This window comes from Salminus brasiliensis, chromosome 2 (assembly GCF_030463535.1).
Source record: "Salminus brasiliensis chromosome 2, fSalBra1.hap2, whole genome shotgun sequence".
Taxonomy (NCBI): Eukaryota; Metazoa; Chordata; class Actinopteri; order Characiformes; family Bryconidae; genus Salminus; species Salminus brasiliensis.
This window is the reverse complement of record NC_132879.1, coordinates 43,978,454-44,003,268: the sequence shown is the minus strand read 5'-3', so window position 1 is coordinate 44,003,268 and position 24,815 is coordinate 43,978,454. Positions and strand designations below refer to the sequence as shown.

At 40.2% G+C, this 24,815-nt stretch overlaps 2 protein-coding genes across 3 annotated transcripts in view; one reads left to right on the top strand and one right to left on the bottom strand.

Annotated features, from left to right (window-relative positions):
• Positions 1-2,623: 2,623 nt before the first annotated feature.
• nup37 (nucleoporin 37) lies at positions 2,624-18,114 on the bottom strand. Of its 2 annotated transcripts, none has more exons than XM_072673894.1 (10): positions 17,949-18,114; positions 16,451-16,651; positions 14,892-15,016; positions 13,320-13,392; positions 10,832-10,926; positions 4,645-4,735; positions 3,991-4,172; positions 3,136-3,186; positions 2,951-3,044; positions 2,624-2,831 (listed from the first exon to the last, which is right to left on the bottom strand). In XM_072673894.1, exons 2-10 carry the CDS (start codon positions 16,604-16,606, stop codon positions 2,718-2,720), a joined length of 981 nt encoding a protein of 326 aa, XP_072529995.1. In that variant the 5' UTR covers positions 16,607-16,651; positions 17,949-18,114; the 3' UTR covers positions 2,624-2,717. The 2 variants fall into 2 exon arrangements, with proteins under 2 accessions (XP_072529995.1, XP_072529996.1); XM_072673895.1 differs by lacking the exon at positions 17,949-18,114 and adding an exon at positions 17,552-17,632.
• Positions 18,115-18,741: 627 nt separating this feature from the next.
• Positions 18,742-24,815, top strand: part of parpbp (PARP1 binding protein) — a 47,739-nt gene continuing 41,665 nt past the window's right edge. The window contains exons 1-6 of the mRNA XM_072672885.1: positions 18,742-18,775; positions 18,994-19,147; positions 20,112-20,345; positions 20,467-20,577; positions 22,282-22,452; positions 22,749-22,903. Of these exons, the coding sequence (XP_072528986.1) occupies positions 18,998-19,147; positions 20,112-20,345; positions 20,467-20,577; positions 22,282-22,452; positions 22,749-22,903 (821 nt within the window). The 5' untranslated portion in view covers positions 18,742-18,775; positions 18,994-18,997. The remainder of the gene's footprint in view (positions 18,776-18,993; positions 19,148-20,111; positions 20,346-20,466; positions 20,578-22,281; positions 22,453-22,748; positions 22,904-24,815) is intronic.

The window sequence follows — 24,815 nt, the reverse complement described above, 5'->3', positions numbered from 1 at the left end:
TTTCGCGTTACTGTGAGAAAACCTCCTGGCTCTTCCACTGCTGTAGTTTCTCCCAGCGAAAGTTATTATGCCCTTTGGAAGAACGTTCAGAGAGAGTGCGTGTGCGTGTGGAGAGACTGCGGCAGCGTCTGACGTCGAGTTCTCAGGCACAGCTGTTCCAGCCTCAGTCAGGTCCAGCACTCCAAAACGCTCTCTTCACACCACATCGGACTTGTTCAAACAAAGCCAGAAGGCCAGGAGAGCGGTAGCATGTTATGCTTGCGGATGGCGGTCTGTTCATGTGCTCCAAGAAACATAAAGGGCTGTCTAAAGAGCTTGAAAGAGTAGAGGTCCCCTTCCCCCCCAATCTTTTGTGTACCCAGCCATTTCAGTCACACAGCATCAACCATCTCCTTTATAAAGGAGCACAATACGTCTACTTTTACATCTCATACTTCAAAGGGGTTTACCAAAATGCATATCTGATCCCTGTTGGCTACACCGATCTGCACTGTGAATACAGACTACAAAAAAAACTTTTTTTTTTCCAACAGTGATTATTTAGCTAAATTAATTAGAATATACATTTATTATATGTATTAATATATCGCCCTAAATTTCCTTAAAAATAAAATAAGAGAAAATGAAGACTTCCTGTCATGAGCAAGGCTCTTCACCTTCCCTGCTTCCTGGGCGTCGCAGCAATGGCTGCCCACCGCTCTGGGCATGTGTGTTCACTGCACGGCTGGGTTAAAGGCAGAGGCCAAATTCCATCTGTGTCCAGCACTAATGATGCATATGGTCGTCTTGTCTTAATTCAGATCGTTCTCTTCTTTTTGTTCTGTAGTCTGTGGTGCTGGGAAGGACAAAGCACTTCAGCTTTTGGTTTAAGAAGAGACAGTTCAGTAACTGAACACACAAGCACGACTATAGCTATCTGTCAGCATAGGGCTAAGTGCATGCCGAAGTTGTCACACACTCGCGTCAAACTATCAAGTTAGTTGCGAACAAGAATTGTTTAAGTGGATTATTTTCATACTACTTCTATATATGGCCTCCACGGCATTGTTTGAGATGAGTGAGATTTATGCATGCGGATTACATGATGCTGTCTACGTGAGTTAGCTAGTGTTAGCTAGCTAGTGCTACATTAGCCTAGAAGTTGAAGTTGAAGACTAAAGAAAGAAAGAAACTGTCGCATACCTATTAATTCCTGGTCCTGATTTAGCATCACGGCAAATGGGGGGGGAAAGAAACCGTAACCGATTTAACGGTCCGTATAGAGTGGAACGGTACAATGCGGCCATTGAAACCATTTGGTCCTGCGGTTGGAAAGAGGCCTTTGACACCCCTGCTTTAACCACAATCCAAATCATTATGAAAATATTTTTCACTTTAATTGAGCAGTAATAAGAAGACTACTTGAAACTGCTTGAAAGGTGGAACTGTCTCTTGTTCTGTTTTAAGGACTGAAGCAAAGTGTTCAGCTTAGTGCAAAACCTCCATCACTCATTCTGTTATTCTGTCCTAGCTTGGTGAACTGGCACAAAACAACTCTGGCTTTAAATGCCTGAAATCTCAACTGAAAACTGTATAGCGTGTAAACATGCAGATGCAGTTGCCACTTAAAGCAGCATTATGCAAGCATGGGTCATTTTTGCTCCCCCTACAGTCAGAAAATGGCATCTGTGTTGTGAACCACCCCTAAAGCACACACATTATGCATTTCTGGACAAGCTGAGATATACAGGGCAGACATGGCTGAGTAAAACCACAGGATTCTAAATACATACGGTTGTACAATTCTTGCTAGCGTTGTCCTGCCTGTGTAGCGCAGCAGCTGGCACGCCGAGCCCAGAGAAGCGAAAACAGAGAGCGAATGTTGCTCAGAACGTGTTTTTATTGAGACCCAACTACACTCAACTGCACCAACAAGACAAGGCATGTGTGTACAATGTGTAATATGCCTTTAACTAGTATAACTGTTATATAAAATCTGTCTGAAGTGCTTAGAAATCCCTCTATAAGTACTAATGTTTACTGGTTCATCTTTTCATAACAGTGAGTATTTATCTATATCATCTGATGCTTCAATTTAAATACATTATGTAGGGAAATGCAAAACTACCAAGATTGTTATCTGACCAAAGTGAAGGGGAACAAAGCAGAGGTAGAACGTCCCGGTTCTTGTTGTGCGATGACCTGCGATTCCTCTTCCAAGATTCCAAGTTTGATGAGGGTGACGAGTTCAAATTCATTATCAGATAACAATAGTCAAACAGCTCCTTTAGTGTCTGCTAGAGGATGGGCACCCACTGGTAGGGGCTGATTCTACACCGTGTGCCTGTTTGAAGGTGAGCACCTGTAGAGTAGAGAGATTGTTTTGTTCCTCCCCTTCTTCCTGCCGTTCGGTGACCTGTGACTCACTCCTGTTGTGGCTTGGCAGGACACACCACAGTACACAGTAACACAGAAACACAGATACATCTCTTCACAGAAAGAAGGACAAAGAACAAAGCACTTGCCCACACACACACACACACACGCACACAAGCCCTTTACAGAAACAGAAGTTTCCACAACTGTTTGTCTGGGTTTTGACCCACAGTGGCACATGAAGACACACTGGTTAGCCACAACACAATGACAGTATGTGGGGAAAATGACACTTTATTGGAGAAAAGGGTTACAAAAATAGACACATTCTTCAGATGACAGGAGTTGCCCTAGATACCAGCTCACATTTCTGTCATCCAGAAAGAGAGCTTTCGGTCTCCGCCAACGACACATAGAGGGAGGTTCCTGTGCCAGCTAAGGCCTGCCCCCACTGAGGATGAGCCAATCATCACAGGCTGCAAAGATAAAGATTATAGAGTGTATAAATGAGGCACGTGGTAGCACACGCTAAAACTATACAACCGTCCCAAATTATGTGCATGTACATAATGTACACAATGTAATTTTCATTTACCTGAGGATGACCAAGGTGATGAACCAATAACTGACTGCTGATCTTTCCTGGACAGCCAGTAGTGGAGAACAGATTTTCATTCGCTCTCGACCACCTGAGAGAAAAGGAGGAACCATCATCAGCTTTGGTACACAAGACAAGAATGAGGCTGAAAGTAAGAAATGTTAGCTTTACGAATTGTTTACCTGAAGAGCCGTGCCTTGTCCAAATGGGCTGGTCTCTTCTCCTGAGGATAACTATTAGCAAAACAAACTTTTTTTACTGAGCGTTCACTTAAATTCTTATTCATCACTCCCTGTCCTACACAGCTCTGTAATAATCAGCATTGAATATACAGTATTTCATCATTTAACTGAAAAAAATGGCCTATAATAGGGAAAATAGGGAGTTTTGCAGGGGTCACCACTTCCTCAAGCACACTAAAGGCCGATTTATGCTTCTGTGTTGAGTCAACGCTGAGTCTGCTGTAGGCTGTGCAAGTGGCCTACACCACTGAGTTTATATTTGTGAGTAGACGTGTCAGTAATCTGGACGCAGGTACAATCGGCGGGGGGGTCTTAATCCTGCTAAGGTTCTTAATCTCGCTTAGGCGTATTACAAACAATGGCAACTGAAACTGAGCGAATTATGTTTAATAGCTGTTCTTTTCCTTTACTAAAATATCTGAAACAAAAGACAGGAGATGTACACACAATCCATGAATCATGTGGCTATGTGCTGGATCAGATGCAGAAGCATCAATTGGCCTTTAGGTGATTTCCATGATCTAACACACCGCCTAAATCTGGTAATTAACTTCTGAGTTGGAAGAGTAGAAAATCATCAAACTGTGCTGTAAGTACTGGTGATTCCTGGTGTAAGGAATATATGCTAACCAATGAATTTTCAACAGCTCCTGTGCCTTGTCTCATATATAGTATAGTAAGGTATGGTAATCATAATCTGAACTTTCATTTTTATATTTTTCTAGTGTTCCTGAGACACAAAAATGATCAAAATGCTTCATGTAAACCACAAGAGCAAAGCAAAAGCGTCCTTACCTAGAGCGAGTAATGTCCCAAATCACCCAGTCGCTGCCAACCACAGCACCTACTTTAATGGTGTTGGTAAGGCACCAATCAGCAGACATCAGTGGCATCTGTCCACTGTCTAGAGACAGAATTGCCTGCTGGGTGACCAGGTCATAGAAACGAATTGTACCTTTCTTCTCGGCCACCATAAGCTGGGAGAAACCAAAGGAAACTGCTCAGACCTTTTGGCATTTTGAATAACATAGCTGTTATACTGGTGCATTTATTTGTGAGGGTGTAAAACCTGCTATGAAGGTTAATTATTTACAAACACTTGTAAGCAATCAGACCTCTTAGGCTGAGCCTAAAATTAATACCATTCATAGCACAGGAATTACAGGCTGTGCATCTTCAGTACTGAATTTGGAGAAAGTGATTCTCCATTACTGTTGATTTCTGAATGAATCAATTTTTATGTAATGTATTTTTTTATTTTATTTTACAATCCAACCTGTTCCAAAGGTTCCGATCTTAGTATCTTCACTAGAATTCTGGCCTAGCTTCTTAGGTACTGAAATATGATGCTGAATGACTAAAACACTGGAGTAATTCCATCAGTCTTACCGAATATGAAATATTACAATACTTATTACAAATTGATACCCAGTACTAACAGGAACTCACCTTAAAGACCTCCTCAGGGTGCCAGCATACACTGACACCTGGAGACCATAGTCGAAATGAGACAGTTTCATTGCCTTCCAGATCCCAAACCCTGCAAAAACAAAAGGGCCTCAGTTTAAAAAGCTAGTCTTTACATTTTTAACTTCCCCCTAGGGTTATTTCATACTAATTGTGGTACATATTTTTTTGGAAAACCTCTACAAGATCCTGCAGATTCCTGCAGAAACAACTTATGGGGCAAGAAAACACCCAAAGACCAGGACGTCTGGAACAATGTCCTTTGGACAGATGATTTGAGACGTGCCTTGACTTTTGTTTTTTGTTTCCCCCCACGTTTTGTTTTTTTATTTTACATATTAACGTCTTCCGTTTTATTTGTTTAGTTATATGATGTTCATCTCTTAATATTGTTAAAATAGATTAAAAGTCAATGTGTGACTGAAAAAAAATTATATGTTATTATAGGGTAATATTTTTTCATGCAACCGTATTTCTGTTTTCAAGCTGCCAAGGTGCCATTTTAACTAAATATATTATCCGAGTGTCCTCCTAAGTGTATTTATGACATTACAAATTGATTTGGAAAGCATGCATGAAGGGGAGATGTGATGAAGAAATCTAGAATTCTTTCAGCTTTCTTGGAACCTCTCAAAACTGAGTATATAATCATAAAATCCCCCGGATAAGCATTTATTTAAAGCATATGCTATCTGAACACACAAATCACTGGGGGGTTGTCAGTTTTGAAACTGACATTTATAAGGCTCTTTGCAAAAAAAGCCTAAACCCAACCTAAAGTTCATGAACTTCAACCTATAAAAATAAACTATATCGGTCAGGAAAATAAAGCTATGACTTGGCAATCCTGGGAAGCACTGACCAGAAAAAAGTACTAGACTTTGGGCACAAGAGGCATGGTATGACCCCATTTTCCTCAAAACAACCAGTGGTGCAAGGACAAGAGGTCACGGTCACAGAGGAAGTGGGCCAGAAGCCAAAAGCAGGAAATAAAAGAAGCCAGAACTGGGGATATTATGCCATCCTTGTCCTTAAGTGTTCTAATTCCATTTCTGTTCTCTCACACACAGGAAGCCTGAAAGCAAAAACAAATCAAAGGAGATGGGAGCTAAAAAAGGAGCCATCAGAACCAGGCTCTTAATCAAGCCCAAAATGAAACTAATAGGCACCCAATTAGGCTTTTAGAAAAAAGGGTCCAAAAATAGCCCTCTGATGTCTCTACCCACAATGTGGATACAGTGTGCAAGTAGCCTGTCCCATTACAACTTTCTTACAGCTAAATTATTTTAAATTCTAACAGAAACCAGAAATATCTGGTGAGAGAACAAGCTAATGTATAAAATGGACTAATATGTTGTAGTGAGTGCACATTTGGATGGGAGGTTGTTTAGTGGGCAAATAAGTGTTACAGCTCTCCAGGAACTGAAATGGTTACATCTCCCAAGGAAAAAGGACCAGGTGACAAATACGCAATAAAGAGGTCATGAATGGGGATGTTACGACTGCTTTCTCAAGCAAAGGTTCTTGTATGCCATAAATCTTCACTTCTGCAACTTGACCAGTATCCAAGGGATGATAAAGACTGCCAGTGCCTGGGGAAACCTGGGGAAAGAGGCTTTCTTGCCCTTTAATCTGGCCTCTCACAAAGCTGTGAAGACAGCCTGGCCACAGAGAGCACATATACAGCAAGAGGCCTTGCGTGCGGATGTAATAAATCACTTGGACAGAGAAGTCGGGTAATCCTGAGAGAAGGATCCTTGGTTTACCACATCAAGAGCAGTCCAAGTGAATGGGTTCCCCGAATGGGATGAGTTTGCTGCAGGGGTTTCTGGGAATCTAGAAAGCACAGCATAGAAGTAGTGAAGGGGGGGTGGGGGTGGGGGGGTTGGTAGAGAAATTATTATGTGATTGGGAATGATCCTAGGAAGCTGCCTGATGATGGCGCTGAGCCGATTTAATGCGAAGAAGCTCCAAAGTACCCCAAATTCGCCTAAAGGTCAGCCATACATCCTTTTGGATTCTCATTTGCTATGGTGAAGAAGAACACACTTCAGCTCAGTGGACCCTCCACTTTTGTGGTTCGGGGCAAGCCTCCGGCCAGCTATTCATGCTCACAAGTGCACAGCTCCTAGGGTTTGCCTGTCCCGAGCAGACCCTCTTATCCAGCAAGTGAGGTTTTAGACCACACCACACAAACAATGGTCGCAACCCATACACTCAGCGCCCCTGCCAAGAGAGAGGGATTGATCGCACGCAACACCAAAAACCACCAGCCATGACCGCTCATTGATGAACTAACTGTGCACTCAAATGAAAAAGAGGAGAATAAAAAAGAAACATGACCGAGCCAGTCCTCGCAAACACCAGCAGATGAAGGTTAAGAGGCAAGGCACATAAACAAGACGGGGGCAGGTGCTGACATAGCAGCACCAGCGTTGCATAAGAACTAGGCAACACATGATGTGGTACCATGGAATAACATGACACGGCCAGACACAGTTAACGCTAAAAGAATGGGAAGCATTTGATGGTGCGGTAGATCAGGGATGGGAAAACAAACACTGGTTCATTTGCCTTTTCCCACGCCTTAGAAACTGTACAAGCTACGTTGAGTGCAAGAACTGAGACTGAGGTGAAAAGAGCCAGACGAAGTTGCCTGGGGATCATGGTCATGCTCTAGCTTGAGTGTTGTGGTATATATGCTTTAATCTGACCTGTATAGAAACCATACAGAGATGATTTGTTTTTCCCCCTATTTGGATAATATATAGTAGGCCAAGTGGTGAAAAGTAGCACTATACAGCTGTAAAATCACAGAATTGTTGCTCCCACCAGGAACCAGATTAGTCAGGTGTGCTTTCCTCTACAGGAATGAACTCCGTCAACTCAGCATTCCCTTGTTTGACCTGCACTTCCACACTTCGTCTGTAGATGGCATTGCAAAATGCTGTATTCCCCAACAGAAATAAACATGCACTGATCATCAAATTAATCTCCGTGCAAGGACCACACCCCACAACACACAGAAATGTGAAGTAACATGCTGACAGACAGCTGTAAATCTACCAAGTGCCACTGAAGGAAGAGATAACAATGATTTTATGAACAAATACTACAGCTGGGAGAGCAGTAAAAGGTCTTGTGGACACTGTTAAGGCACGCACCACATGCTATATGTCAACGTGCAAAGGCAGACACACATGCAAAAACAGCTCAGACCAGCTGAGACCGACCACTCCCACTTGCATCAAAAGTGCAGTTTGTGTGGGCTCACTTGAAAGGCATCTCCCTTGTTCTCTCACTCTCTTTCCCTCTCACACTCTTTCTCCAGCGTCCTATATTTTCTCAACGTGACAGAGTTTAAATCTTTCTGCAGATGGAGCACTCCACTGTTTTCTCTGGCCCAACAGGGGAGGGAGACTAAGAGGCTCACGGCGGATGTTTCCTCTAGCAGGCCTCCTCTGGCCCTCTACCCCACACACACACACAGAGACACACACACACACACACACACACACACACAGACACAGACACATACACACCAGATAACGTCCGTGTGGCACAAGAAAGGGAGCTCTTTCCAATGCCCTTTGAGAGTTCCCAAAGTGCCGCTTCATCACAGTCAGCACTAACTGCAAGGTAAATGCCCTTGATCAGTAGATATACTATCAAAGTGTGCATTTTTGGAGTGGATTAATAGATTCATACTGCGAGTTAGATAGGTTGTTGAAGCTAACTCATCCAAGGGATCAGAGGCTTTCAGCAGAGATCTTAGTCTGTCCAGCTTCTGGCTGGGTCGAACAAGAGATGAAGCCCATTAATTTCGAACTACTCACTGTAAGGCTCTCGCCCCCAACCGTGACAAAAACCAACATTCTCTCTTTCATCCCAACCTCCAACTGAAACCTCCACCAACGTCAACAGAACGTCTGTGTGCAGAACTCCGCCCGGGGTGACGAGTGCAGCAAAACATTATAGTAGCGCTACAGGACCGGGTCAGTGGCGGGCTGCATGCTGACAGTGGCGCTGCTTGTATGGTAAGAGAGCAAGGAAAAGTGAAATAGCAGCGGAGAGTAACATGTCTAGACATAATAAAAACTGGGAAAGGACACATGCGGTGGACTAAGCTAGTTTGGTCTCATTCACACACCTAAACATACACATGAAAATCATGGCAGTTGAGATTCGATGTTTTACATACATTTAACATGGACATGAATGCCATGGCAATACCAGACTTTCAGTGAGTTCTCTGAATTTTGAAACGCAAACAGGACTTTGGTGCACTGGCAACAAAACAGTCAAGTCAAGTCAAATTTATTTGTATAGCGCTTTTTACAACTGTTGTTGTCACAAAGCAGCTTCACAAAATCAAAAATTAGTAAAAGACAGAAAATCTAAGACCCCCGGTGAGCAAGCCAACCGTGACAGGGGCAAGGAAAAACTCCCTCAGAGCTGGAGGAAGAAACCTTGGGAGGAACCAAGACTCACAAGGGGGGCCCCTCCTCCTGTGGTGAGAACTATGAATAAATTATTGATAAAAGTTACCTTTTTGTTTATTGATAAACAGTCAGCTGCGAACTTTAGGTGAGCTGATGTCCTAGCAGCTTCTAATAATCGACACCGGTGTTCCAGCACCTTCCTGTTCATGGCAGGCATGTGCCTTTGATGGTTACTGAGTTGTTCCTGAGCATCCAAACCACTTTCTTGTCAGTTAGGGTGACAAGTCATTTAGGTATTTTCTTTAGATCTTGGCAAAGTGATAATGCCTCCCAATGACTTGTTCTTAACGACAACGGTTTGAACTGGTGAAATGGTGCACTGGTGCAGTTGTTTAGAAATGGTTTTAAGATACATTAATGACCTGCACTGAGCTCGTTGGGCTTTCCTACTGTACTGTGTGTTGGCCAATCCAATGAATGGTGTCAAAGCAACACCTGTTTATGTGGGCACAGAGAAGCTACCAGCTGTAGTCAATCACAGTCGCTACCAGGACATTAAGGGATCTTGGCCATGGCGAGTAAAAAAGAAATGTGGGACTTTCAGCACCACTAAATGAATAATGTAAGGACCCTGTATGCACAATGATGATTTCAGATAACAGCCCAGAAATGATATCAAAGATGAAGATATTGATGTAGAAACTGTTTCAATTTACTTTTAGGTTTATGGAGCAGTCATAGCTCAATGTAAGTGTACATACACCCAGACCGGTGGGCAGCCACCTCAGTGCCCAGGGAGAATTTGGGAGTTACAGGAGAGAGGGACCCCTATGTTCTGCCGGTCCAAGAGATGAGCCAGTGAACTTACAATCTCAAGCCTGCTTACTTAACCTTTAGGCTACAACTGTCCCTGAACCTTTAAAGAACCACTGAAGAACCCATTTTCATAAGAGTGTAGGTCAGTACTGTTCTGAGAAGTTTTATCAACACATGTTAATGACTTGATCCTGTGGATAAAAGTGTGCATAACAGTTCAAAGGCAAATCCTCCACCCTAAAACGTCTAAACAACATCACCCAGAAGGTCTGGATCTGGCTGCGAGTTCACAGAGCACAGCAAGAATGCTGATGTATGATCTATTTTAATGACCAAAATCACCATAATCCTGGATCAGCACTGCACACTCCAGCTGTGAATGACTTTATATAAGAGAAAACTCTTTTTGGTTCCAATCCACCTTGAAGCCATTAGGGGTTTTTGATTTCCTGGTTTTGTGGGTTATAAAAAAAAGGGGGCGGAAAAGCGCCTGGCCCCCTTGGCCACTGTAGCCGACAGTGCTGCGGCGTCCAGGTGTGTCAGTTACACATCTCTGACGTAAAAGGGAAGCCCTGAGACTCCTGGAGTGCTCGCTTAAGTTACCTTGGATTAACGGGAAACCACATTTACCTCAGGAGCTGATTGATTCGGCCGAGGCCGAGGCACTCGTTAACTGTTGCTGAGGAGAGGAAAAAGGGCCTCAGCTGTTGATTGGATTTCCACGTTTAACCAATTACTAAGAGAAACGGGGGCCGACGGGCAGTTCGCACTTACGCAAAGCAGCGGCAGGGTGTGTTGTGCTTAGGGTCGGGTTTCGCATTGGAAAACGTGGTCAAGACTTTCTGCACCATTAACAGAGAACAGAACACAATCGGGCGCACAGGCACACACACGCATAGGCTTTGACTGACCTGCAAGTGTGATCATCACTGACCGATGCCATTTGCTTTCCTTCTGTAGGCTCAAATACTACATGATTGATGTAGCTGGTGTGTCCCTCCATTACCTAGGCAACACAGGAAACATGAAAATCACACACATATGCACAGTTGCAATATAAGGAGAGACCATGGTCAAGCCCTGTTTAACTACTGTGGACACAGAGAAATTGGAACTGACAAAAGAATGTTTATGTATGGATTTGTGCACAGTGGGTCTCTTAAACATCAGTAGAGGTACTGAACCTTACTAGTACATTCTATATTAAAAATAAATAAATCACAACATGTTAACACTAAAACAAACAAACAAACAAGCAAAAAAAAAAAAACACGCCCAGTCATTTGTCATTTTGGTACAAAAAAAGTAGTAGTTTTGCATAGTTTAATAAAAATGCTTTGCTATATATCGATAATCTCCCCAGCTCTACAAGGACAAGCCAGGCAATACCTGGGCAGTTAATCAAAAATTAATTGAAACCAGCATTCGGAACCTCTAATCTCTAATTGAACCAATTTCCATTATTTAGATTTAGTTTTTTTTGTTAATTATATATATATAATATAATATAATAATATATATACATACATACACTTTCCCCACTATGTGTGTTCATGTGCGGTCCCCTTACAAACATACTATGTGACTCCAGCCCCATCCAGTCTGCGACATGAAAGCTACATGGAGACCCCAACCTCAAGCCAACTGCGCAACTGGAGCAGCTTACATTAATGCTAATATTACTAGTTAATATCATTAGTATTTATATTAATGATGCACTAATAATAATCATGCTAATACTAATTATAGTAATACTATTACTAGTTATTATTATTAGTTATTTATTAATTAATTAATTATTAATATTACTGTCCAACAACTGCATGAAATATTTCCTTTGTGGCAGAACCCAACATGATGTGATATGCCCATCAACTCATGTCAGCAAGATAACACAGGCTTTAAAGATAAGTAGTTTAGTGTTGGCTATATCACAATGCTCATTTTGCATGCTTGTGTTATCAATGCCCTTTTTATTAGCTAGCATAAATAACCCCTATGCTAACAAAAATGAACCAGGTTTAATTAATTAATGTTTAATTTAGGTCGGTTATAAGTGACCATAACCAAAACATATAGCTATGAGCCATCATTGCCTTGTCAGTTGTGTGTCTGGCTTTCTTTTAAATATTTACGAATGTCCATTACTCTTCTCAAAAAAAACGAATAAACTGGCTCTGTGTGCTTTTGGAAAGACGCTGGGGCATTATGGGAAATGTAGTGCCTGTAGTGGCGTGTCCTGTAGTTCTGCTTAGCAATCCAGTATCAAATTGACCATCATGATTTTCGTGGGATAACTGTTCATTAGTCATAATAATACATAAAAACTTCAATCAATTACTCCTGTGTTTTTGGACTGTCATTCTGATACAACTTGCAATCCACTTCAGGAGGGAATTGGTTCTTCAATGGTTGCAAGCTGTCCAGACCCTGAGGCAGCAAAGAAGCCATTTTGCTCCTTGCACCATGCTTGACAGCTGGGATGAGGTGTTGGTGTTGGTATGCACAGTGTTCGTTTTTCTCCAAATGTAATGCTGCACATGCAACACAAAGTATAAGCTAATGTCCACAGCTCCAGTACCATAGAATATCTAGATCGTGTTAGTAATCTTGACATGCTTTTTTTGTTGGACACCAGTGGCTTCTCATTTGGTAATGTAGGTAACCCAGCACATAACAAGTAACAAGCAAACCCAATTAAAACAGGCCAGGTGAAATCTATACCTTAATCAACGCCTAATTCTAGTTACTCTCATTACCCAGTTTTCAAATGATTATCCTTAAGTATGGATGGGAAACATGATAAATCATTATTTCTAATGTGATGCTCATGTCACACAAACCATGTTCATATATCAATAAAAGGAGTGCTGGCTATTTTACTAGACTGAAAGGGGGGAAAATAAATCTAATAAAATAAAAACCTTATGCAAAGGTTTGGGCATCCCTTGTCTAATTACATGTGCTAATGACATTCAAATGCACATACAGCATATATAATCTCCATGGATGAGCTGGAGTAGCATTTGTGATCATCAGTGCCTGAGTTCACTAATGCTCTTGTATGCAATCAGATTAGTGCAATTTAGTGGAGCATCTTCCCAAAAGAGTGAAGACAGTTCTCCCTTTTAACACTGGAAGCCCAGGTGATCTGCGATTTTTTACCTATATAAAGTGTTTCTGCTATATTACTCATCCTACCCTTCTCACCCAAGGTTCACCTTCTCAATCAATATGTGGCATGTTCTGTATTCTGCTGGATAAATAAGAATGTTGTTGTTGTGGTTTTTACCTTTGTTACAGGTTAAATTTCTACCATGAGAATAAGATCACACTGCATACTGCAACAATTCCATATAGCACTGTATGTATGTCCTCCTCTAAAAAGCTGTAGATTACCTTTACTTCATGACGATTCTGAAGATCCGAAGTCAACAGCCTTAGCTTTCTGTCAGCTGCAGCAGTGCAAAATCTGAAACACAAACAGACGATTAGCCAGACTGATCATTTCAGGAACTAATGCAGTCAGTCTACAGAAACATTCTGACGGCTGTTCAGTCTAGCAGGGAGGAATGTCATCATGCAGCCAGACAATGAGACAATGACCCAAAACACACGTGTGTAAAGAGACACATAGCAAACAACATCCCTATTAGGGCTGCCACTAATGACTTTATGTCCATAATCGATTCATTGCTTCATTGTTATTCTGTACTCTGGATTGATGATCTAATACTGAGTTGGGGATGAGGTGATCAACCAATTCTGATCATTCTGATCTCACTAAAGCTCTTGTCACTAAATGCAATGAAGTTCTCACAGCTATGCTTCGAAATTTCGTAGAAAGTCTTCCCTGGACAGTAGAGACAGTTACTCCAACAAAAACAAGTTCAACTGATTTCAGAAGAATCAGTGAATGAGCAGGTGTCTGAATACTTTTGTCCATACAGTGTATTTCAAACAAAAAGGAAATTTATTATTCGAACAAAGCAGCCTATTTATTAAGTCACATTTGAAAAGAAAACAAGGTGCTGTGTAGTAACAGATCTGAATTGCTTGGTGACATTATGACAATCAAATCAATACTGAACACGGACACACTTGTGTGATGAGCCCTATAGCAGCTCATCGCACAACAACCAGCCCCAGCTTTTTTAAAAACATCTGTTCACATGAAAACAGTGTTTTAAAAATCTCCACCCTGGAGAGGATCTTCCAGGATTCGTTTTCAGTGACCTACAATATGGTTTTCACATTATCGGGAGGTCAAAAAGTAAAAAGCACCTCAGTCAGAGACTTTTCAATAAGTCTCATAAATCAGCATTTACCCTCTGTCACACAATGCAAATGGGAAGTGTAAACACCTTCAAGCCAACTAAGCAATAAGTTAAAATCAAATGTTATTAATACTGATTAGCTGTTGCAGCCCTAGTCATCACACAATACAGTGCCAAGAACTCCCAAAGAACAGTTCACCACCATGTGATTATTTTTTCTCCCCAATCTATCGTAGCTAGGCCATTATCACATGATGCTACCAAGGCTGGGATAGTGAAGGATGATGCACCTTCTTTGAGACAGATGTAGACAGTCATCTTATGTTAATATACTTTTATATACTTTATAAAACACTTGCAGATACCAAAATATGCAGTTCATACATTTTAGGTAATACTTATACTTATAAATAACAAATACATTATTTAATGCTTATGCATGTGTTATGAAGTATCAATGGTGGTAGTTTTCAAATCAAATGTTGCCGTACATGTACAATTGTATTGTACACCATGTCTCAGTACTCATATGGTCACTTACTGTCAAACCCAAAAATGCTACCAATATCACTGCGTTATAGATCAATTTTAATGCTGATTTTTCTTTGTCATTCTTGCACTAAAATGTAAGTTCACACAATGTATATCACTGACCAATATGCAAATAAAAACAATGGAAAAAGCCACCCCATACCTGATAGTTTGTGGTAGTTTATCCAACCTGGACTCTGGACTCCATGCAAGAGCATCAACACGAACCCCATGTACAAAGGCACGTAAAGTGTTGAATTCTACTCCTTCTATGTCCACATCTTCCTCCTGCAAAGACATAGTCATTCTTTAAATTATGTAAATACAAATAAAAAAAATTAAAAAAAAAAAAACACTACATACACAGTTTAGAAATTTCAATTCCCTTGGTTATGGTTAAAAAAAACCACAACTATAGACAACTATACATATCTTCAAGTCTTTGGCCACAAGACAGAGAAAGGCTATAAGAAGCTTGCCTTTCTACACTGCAGGCTGTTATGACGAAATGGCAGTTTAGTGGAACTGTGAAGGTCACAATGACATCTGGAACTTTTTGGTTACTCATATGCTGGTAAGAAAGCCAAATCAGAATATGGAAGGACAGTTAGCTGAGATTGCCGTTGTGGTGGTGAACTATTATGCACTACAAAAAATGCATTCACACTACAGTGAAGCGATTGCTTTGAGGTATGTCACTTTAAATAAATAAATAAATAACTGCCCCAAGCAAGTATGTGTAGAGTGGTCGTCATTTGTCGCTGTGTTTTTCTTTCTACTGTCCTCAACCAACGCTTTTATCTCCTGCTGAATGTTCATATTGCTGAATGAATACATTATTTTTTCCAACTGGTATATGTGGTTCCTGGTGAATTCATATTTTAATATTGAATAAGTTAAGAGATTAGCTAATGTGAGCATGCCCCGCTTGAGTTTTGGGGGTATACAGCGATATAAAAATGGGTTTCCAATCATTGTGCTCCAATTGTAATGGATCGAGATCAGCCTGCTTTATGTGAGGTGGAGATGACAACATTGACGATTTTGGTTTATCCAGTTACAAAATTAAGTGTTTATAGACCACCAATTGCACAAACAATTCCAGGCATGTTTGCCTTTTTTTAATACAGCCCTGTGATTGTACAGAGATGCATGGTAAAGAACAGGGAAGTATGAAATAGCTATTATCAATAGGTCTGTTACAATAGACAATATAGTGTATATTATCATCAGTTTCATGCCACTGATACAATGATAACACCAGCAAAAACAGGGCACAGATCAGGCTTAAAATACCCAAGCAATCCAAATATGTCTGGATGATTGGATTGGCCTTTGACCCGCAGGACTGAATCAAGATATCCCAGTTACTTATTATTTGAAAACTGTAATTAACCATAAGACCAAACTGTCCTGTACTTCACAGACAACTGAATTATTAATAATATTTTTAAATAAAAGACCTAAATAGGCCAAGAATTAAACAGTGAAATCACTACAAGAATTTGTGAGATTACTCCAGTCATTAACTCAGAAATTAAACTGATCAACTTTGTGCATATTAAAAGAAAAGGTTGTATTGAGATTTTAATCTCACAAAATGAACTTTGAAAAAACTGATAAATGCAGATTTTTTAAAAGAAAAACATTCCAACATCAAATGGTAACATCTGACTTTAAACCAATTCAGTACAAAGATCAATAATAAAATGCTGGCCTCACCTTAAAACGACAGGTGCCCACCACTACATACTGATTCCCCCCATAGGCCAGAAGAGAGCCTGCAGAGCCACAGTCATGAGGGCTGAACTCTACTACATGAACATAGTCTTCACAGGGTACTGTGTAGGTAGCCGAGCGACTCGGATCCTCCTGCATTCTGGAACTGCAACAATTATACCTATCCCAGCTGCACCGGTTTCACTAATGGGGGAAACAAACAAAAGCACAGTTAGGAAAACAATTTAACTTTTAGACTTAGCACCTGAAATACACCATAATCAGCACAACACAGAGAAGATATCCATTATAAACAATGACTACTTCAGTACTGTAGTCTCCATTCACAGAAACTGAAACTTGATACATGATTACAATATACTGTCATAAAAGCTCTTTTGTGACAAACTACTGAACAAGCCAGGGACAAAAGCAATCATAGGATCATGAGGAACACAGACTGCACTTTCCCCGGACAGTAGAGTCAGAGTCTTGACACATATAGGAAAAATGGGAGTAATGGCAGGGATCTCAAATCAGACAGTGTCTGGAAGATATACAGGTTACGATGCACACAAACAAAGTCTATATGAAAACTTGGTTAGTCATATATATATATATATATATATATATATATATATATATATATATATATATATACATACACAGCAATCTGAACATTGTGGGTAGTGAGAAGATAAATATAGTAAGCAAATAAATATATATAGTAAATATCAATAAATACCATAAAGTATAAATAAATAGTATGTAGTAAATATAAACTTAAAAAAAATGTTAAATAAAATTTATTTATTTAAAGTTTAATCAAGTTAGGAGCTTATTAAGGGATTAGCAGTACTGCATCTAACAATAAATCACTACAGAGAAGAGATGTAATGATACCATTGATGTCATTCAAAAAAGAAATTATTTTTGTCGTTGTGAAACAATATGTAATTATTAATAATGCAAATGTGAAATAATTTAACTCTTGCAGTTATTGTTTACATTATATCACAGTTTCCTGATAAATAGCTCCAAAACGACCTGGAATTAAGCATTTTCACACTGACTCGATCTGAAAGGAAAGGCGGCTTTTTCTACCTCTGTAAGGTTGGCATTTTGGAGATGGGAGGTTTTTTGAGTGACGGGGACGATATATTACGTGACATGCGTTGCATTACGTTGTGTTGTTGGCGTTGAGTTATTTAATAACCTAATAATAATAATAATAATCTGCATTTTTAATAATCAGACGAATCAGTCCTAAACGCTTCCTCAGCACACAAAGTGAGTTAAAAGCCAGCTGGTTACTTGAAAACATTTTAACGTAACGATAATCTTTACTGCAAATCTGGAACGAACATAAAAAATACAATGACAGTTTTTGTCTTTTATTTGCCACAATGAAACTGGTAATAATAACTCGGTGATCACGCCGACTCACCGCCTTAAGCATTTGCATTAGCATTAGCTAGCTAAAGATACACTGGTAACTTACTCAGCTTGCGACGGCGAACTTAAACTCTATAATGCGAGTAACAATGAAACGATCAGACAAAACAAGTTATACTGTCAGTGTCTTCCTGACTGAACTCAATGCCGGATCAGAATTCCGTAAAGCAATACCAGAGTCAAGCCTAACGCGCCGTCAACCACGTTTAAACAGTTTCATTGTTTACATCCGGGTTGTGGCTATTTTTCCGGTTTGAACAGGAGGCGCACATTCGCAGATCTACAAGGTATTGCACAGTACTGAAGATTCAAATCTTGATATGTAGATCGCGGAATGTGTCAATCCTTGCTTACAGTTTCCACTAAAGGACAGCTAGACTCATAAACTGCTAATGTTAATTTTTGTATGTGTTAAATCGAAAAAATAAAACAAACAGATAAGAAGTAACGCGTTTTCTAAAAAGTAAGTTGTATGTTATCTTACATCAAAACACGTTGCTTATTTGGAATGAACTGGTTTTGATACTTTAATTACTGAACATTTTTTAAATATTGAAATGGATCATCTGTATATCGATTTGTATGAATAAAATATTAGCATACCAAAATCAAAATATTGGACACAAAATGAATACTGAAGAGAGCAGGAGCCGGACGGCAGCGCACCATCTGTGAGAGAGGGGCGTGGCTACAGTGGGCACTTAAACGTGATTGGCTGACGGTTGTGTTCCTGTAGGTTTAAATTTTTAGACGGCGATTGTGGTCAAAACACTTAACGTTCACGGGGACAGTCCACAGTTATAAAGGTGTGCTGTTGGGCATTATTAGGGCTGGCTGTCCAAGCATCGTATTGTCTCTGAAATAACGCTTGTGGTAAGTTTTGTGCAGGCTAGTTGATCTAGGTGATGTGTGACTTGTGAAAGTCCTCATGTAACAAATTGTTGCTCTGATCTTAACTAGAAAACTAATTGTATGAATTACTGATTAATAATACGGGCTATTTTCTTCTTACATCAGTGTGTAGCTCTTACTACTCGTTAATGAGCTCTAACGGCCTAACTTGTCTGATGGTGTCACATTTGTAAACAAAGGATCATGGGCACCGTCGAGGACAGCTTGAGAGCAGTGGTGAGAGTTTTCAGAAGAGAGTGTCATCGGGTTCTTGCCTCTGAGAGGACCACCATACATGGAGCAGACAATATGTTGATGGTCCTACAGCTTGCTGCTGCTGAGGTCTGCAAGCAGGTAACAGTGATGTAATGAAAATAATAATCACACCAGCAGAGTGACTGCACTGAAATATAATGTTAAGCTCTACCAGAAGAGACACTTGTAGACAACAAGGCTTCTTATAAAAAAAAAACCCACTGAACCAGCAGCAACAATTAAATAAATCCCATTAAAATCCATTTATCACACCAGTGAAACTGCTGAAGATGATGAGGAAAGGTTCTACAGCAGGATGATGATCTTAAATGCTCCTCAAAATGCACAATGGACTGCCTACTGCGAGAGTAGCAAGGTTATTGTTTTGCCATGCCACAGTCCTCAATGTAAACATCAAATGTAAACCTCAAAATCTGTGCATAGACCTCAGAAGAGCAGTACATGCAAATTTAAATGTCCTTAATTCCCTTACTTATTAGCAAGCACTTATTTACCACTCCATCAGTGAAAATGCTGAAGATGATAAGGAAAGGTTTTACAGCAGGATTAGGATCTTGAACGCACCTTAAAAACCCCAAAATTGACTACCTCAATAGTAGCAAGTTTAATGTTTTGCCATGCCTCCCGCAGTCCCCCAAGGTAAACAGCTTTTTAGCATGGATGGAAGTTAACAACATGATGTTTGTTACAATCTTTTATATTTTATAATATATCTTTTCAGTCAAATTTTTTAAGCCACTGTTGGCAAAGAAACATTTCTACAGCATTGATAACTCTTTTAATTAACGCTTTAAGGAAAAGTTGTATGTCTTTTGCATGATGTCATTCTTAAATATTTACTATATTGTATGCGGGGAGCAAAATATATTATAAAATATATGACAAGAAATACATTAAAAAATGCCTTTCCTTATAAACTGAAGGCAGAGAGATCCTCTAGATAAATGGGTGTTTTTTTTAATGTACAGCTGAACTGTAAAGTTTTCCATTACTTGGCCTGTAACGTTCTTGCGTGTGATGCTTGTCTCTGCTTTTGCTCTAGGAAAGAGGAGACTTCGGTGTGGCTTTGAGCGATGTGCTGGTGGCTTGGAAATGCTTGCTTCTGGACAAGCTCCACCTGTCCCATGACGGCTCCCCCTTTTCAGAGAATTATGACCTCATCCGTAAAGAGTATGACAGCTTTTTGAAGCGCACAAACACGGTGGATCTGATCGACATCTATAATGTGTACAAGCAGTTGAGGCAAGATGAAGACCCAGAGGATCCCCTCACCGCAGTGAGTGCTGAGAGCAGTTTGTGGCGTCAGCCAGGGTCCCCTGAGGTTGGGTTCTGGCATTCATCTCAGCAGAGCATCATTTAACAAAATCTCTTATTCCTGGTATTGTTTTCACACCTAGATGCAGCTGTTTGAGTTTCTGCATGGAAACGCAGAGGCAATTGAAGAAACTGAGCTGATTCCTCAGTGTCCAGCCACCCCATCAAACAGAGCTCCTCGCTGTCGCTTGCAGGTAGGCTTTAGTAGAGGATTTGGCATTACTCTGTGCAGCTGCCACTGGTGCGAATAGACAGAGTATCTTATTGCAGTGGTATTGCTGCATATCATGATTTGCAGTTATGTCTTGCAGTTAGAGATGGAAAATGTCTACCATTAGGGCTGTGCATTGGCAAGAACCGGGTAATGTGATGGCTCTCATGATGCAAGGTTTGCAATTCAATATGCAGTTTATTTATTTAATTTTCTTTGTTAAATCAAATGTATGCAATTGGAACAGTAGGACCTGAAGTTGGAGTACAGCACTGTTTAAACACAACACAAAATAACCCACTGTCTGACCCCAATCTTTGCAAGCAACTATTAAAATTTTAATTAATAGCTGTTTCTTGCCAACAATAGTCTTATAAAACAAGATGATCATGATACTTCGATATATCGATATTTTCATTAACCCCTTATGATATTTTCTAAGTGTGTCATGAATATCTTCATTACTCAACATGTGAACATCTTGATGAACTACGCGTTCAAAGTGCATACAAAGCATAAATTGGATGCGGTGCAGCAGTTTTAACATAAAATAATTAGAAGTAGATTTTAATGCCAGTTTTAACTGCTTGTGTAACTAGATCACTTTTTGTCTGTGTGTAAGAATATAATATAAGTTTTATAATATGCTTTTTGCCATATTGGCCATCCCTGCCTGTTGCTCTCAGTGTAAAACCGTTAAGACCAGTCTGTATTCTTTCATAAGTTAACTTTATTTTTGTCCACGGAGCTGTTGGATCATAAATGCCAGGATTTGTCAGAATGCGCACAAACACTCCTTAAGAGACATCTGTGACTAATCAGGATTCTAACAGAAAGCAGTGGACTCATTTGCATATCCATCTGCATTCTCTTATTGCACTTGCAATTTGAAAACAATATATTGTGCAGCCCTAGCAGGTATTACAAGTATCCTGTGTCAATGAATTTGCCTACTTGCAGTTTTTACCCTGGGAAAATGGCCTTTCACTTTTCCTATCCCCTCTGCAGTTTCATTCTGAAGAGAGAAGGACTTGTTCAAATTGTTAATTGGCACAGTGTTTCACTGCAGAGGTGTTCTCTTTCGCTCTCCTGTTTCCCTGCTTGGCAAACACACACTCTCTCCCTCTCCCTCTCTCCCTTCCCAGTGAGTTCTGCACTTGTGCACTCTAGTTGCCTCTCCAGGACCGGTCTCTCCCTTATTAACAGGAACGTTAAATCATATCACTCTGATTTAAGAGAGAAATGTGAATTCAATTACCATGCGGATGTTTTGAAAGTGCAGTACAATGTGAGCTGAGACTGGGAATCGGGCCTCCCCCCCCACCCCCTACGCACATACACACACATGCGCGCACTATTTCTCGTTGCTCTGTCAGCATCAGATTTATGAGAGTAGGTGCTGGACTTTGCTACCGTAATACTGAAACTGAAGTTTATGAAATGGGTCTGTTCGAAGTGTTTAAGGTGAAAATAAGCTACTCAGCTATTCCCATATGCTTATGTCCTAATTCAGTCAAACTGCCACAGTCCTAAAATATTACAGCTGCTTATTCTCCTCTGTTTTTTCATTCATCACTGTGAGCTGCTTTTCGGCTTTCTTTTTTGCACTGTGCAGTTTCAGGTACTGCCACAAGTGATTGTGCTTGTTTGGTCATTCATGCATGCGAACCTTGCGTTCCTTCCTCAGGTGCGGAGAGTGGTCAGAAGGGTCTTTTGCTCCTATTTAGGCTTGCTGGTGAACACTAAAAACGACTTAGCCCTTGCGCACACCCTCAACATCCCTAGCCGTTCTTTGGGGCACAGAGCCTTTACCGACCTCAAACGGGCAGCACGCAACAGCACTACGTCTCTCTTTCTGGTAAATTCATCACCTTTTCAAATGCATAACAAAGCACCTAAGGTTTATTTGGTGTATGTCTTTCTCAAATATAACAACTGTTGATTAACACAAGCTGGGATGGCACTTTAAAAAGCACATGATGTCTTAAATGACCAGTCTTTGATTTAAGGTGAGGGTGAAGCAACATCCCCTTCCATTGTAGAAATCTCCTACGTTGGCTAATTCATCCCATCACTTGTGAACCCAATATGTTGCATTAATTGCACTCGTTGTGTGTTGTTTATTTTATTAATTTTTTTTTTTCCCCTTTACAGGCAGCAACATCATTTATTAGGGCAGTACAGCTAGGTGGGAAAGGGTATGCTCCCTCTGAATCTGACCCCTTAAGGAAGCACATAAAGGGCCTGTCACAGTTTGTCCAGTTCACAGACCAGTTGGAGGAGATTTTGGGAGAAAGCTCAGACCCCAGGTATGTCACCATGACCATAAACTGTTGTCGTATTTAACCTGTTGCTGTCCTATCTGGTCTCTTCTCCGGATTGAACTAAACACTAGCTTTAAATGAAATTTAAATAGAGCCTCTTGCATTGTATTGCATGTATTATACAATTATCGTTAAAATCGTAAACTGCGGTGGTCTGTGAGGCCATTAAAAACACAAGTTCTTTCCGGCCAGAGTTTCTTCTTCGCCGTGTCCATATGGCAGTGATACACTGTGCTCACGATTTCCAGTGCTCTGTTCCGTCCGTGTCTGTAAACTTGCACAAATATGGACGTAATGTACAGACAAAAGTTTTTTTACAATGAGCATAAATGAGCCTTAATGCTATAACTGGCACATATAGGTGTGTACGATATTTAAATGTAATACGGAACCAAATTCTAATTTCAAATTTCATTCAGTTTTCTGCCAATTTGGCCTGCATTCTGCTACAATTATGTCAAAATAGTCTGTCTATAGTGACCTATTTCTCAGTAACACACCAGTGAAACAAATGCTGATAGTCAGGGTGATCACATACAGAGCAACAGACTCAGCAACTTCGTAGTATTAAGGTCCTCTTAAATGGAGAGATTGTTTTTCTTTAATTTGTGCTAAAGGGGAAATCCAGCCATGTAACTAAGAACAAGTTAATGCAGATGCAGGTGGGATGGAAGGGAGGTGGATCTGTTTAATCTGTAAGCTGTTCGGAACTTGCCATGCAATTCCCCTTTCTGAAAGACATGCTTTACACATTCATTTTTGGACAAGCTGAGATCCACACATCTGGCAGTGAAAAGTGCAGTTCTCACAAGCATTGTCCTGCTTGCTTTACCAAAGTTACATAGTGCAGTTGCCAGGAGGCCGAGCCTGGCGTAGCAGCGATATAGTCATCAAAAATGAATCTATATAGTCTCAAGTGGTTTATCTATGGTATCACTCTTTAGTTTTTTTAGCTTTACACAAAATGCAAAACTAATCAATTTCCTAACTAATCTATTTTTGAACATTTATTTACTAAAGAAATAAGTAAGGCTGTGAGAGAATTTGCAGTCATTAAGGTTAATTGGAGGTTATTGAATGTCACTGGAGAGGGTTTAGCTGCTATACTTTGTTTTTGGGTGTTCCTCTTGCCTTCCTGGCTTATACAAAAATCTCTGCATTGTACAGTATTTCATAATTTCTTTCTGTGTAGCTAATTGTTTGGCAAGGTTTATGTGTAATGTTTCCCTGTTGTCCTCAGCAGCTGAGGCTGAGGAATGATGTTTTGGTTTCTTTGTGTTTCTATTGAACTCTGCTCAGTGTTCTATGTCTGTGATTCTAGATGATGGTCAGTGGCAGTGACCCCTGTGACACTGTTCGACCGTGTTCTGCCAATAACCTGTTATTTTTTTAAATGGAGAGAAGTCCCAGCCAGTCACATGTTGAGCACCATTTTCTACCTGACTGAAGAAGAGCACCCATTGTTTTACAGAAATGGCTGTTCTGTCTTGTCAATTTTAGCATCTGGGATTTTTGCACAGTATTTTTATAATGCTTACAGGTCAATTGTTCAGGTTTGAAATATTAGGCTGAAGATGGTTGTAGTGTATCAGTTATTTTTTACCTTTGGTAGCATTGAACAAATGTCAGAAATGATGTGTTCTTTCTGAATGATTTTGGGTATTCATTTAGCCCACACAGCAAATTTACCAATTTTATCAATTTTATTTTGAATTACTGGCAAATTTGCCTGTGCACCTCTCCCAATATGTTTTAGCAGACCCTTCATCCAGTATATCCAGTCGGAGTCATGCTTGGTACTGCTTGCATGGGGAATTAAATCTCACTAGAGTGTCATGCATTAGAACATGTGTTTATTGTATATTAATATGGTTAAAATTTTAATTTTTTTTATTTT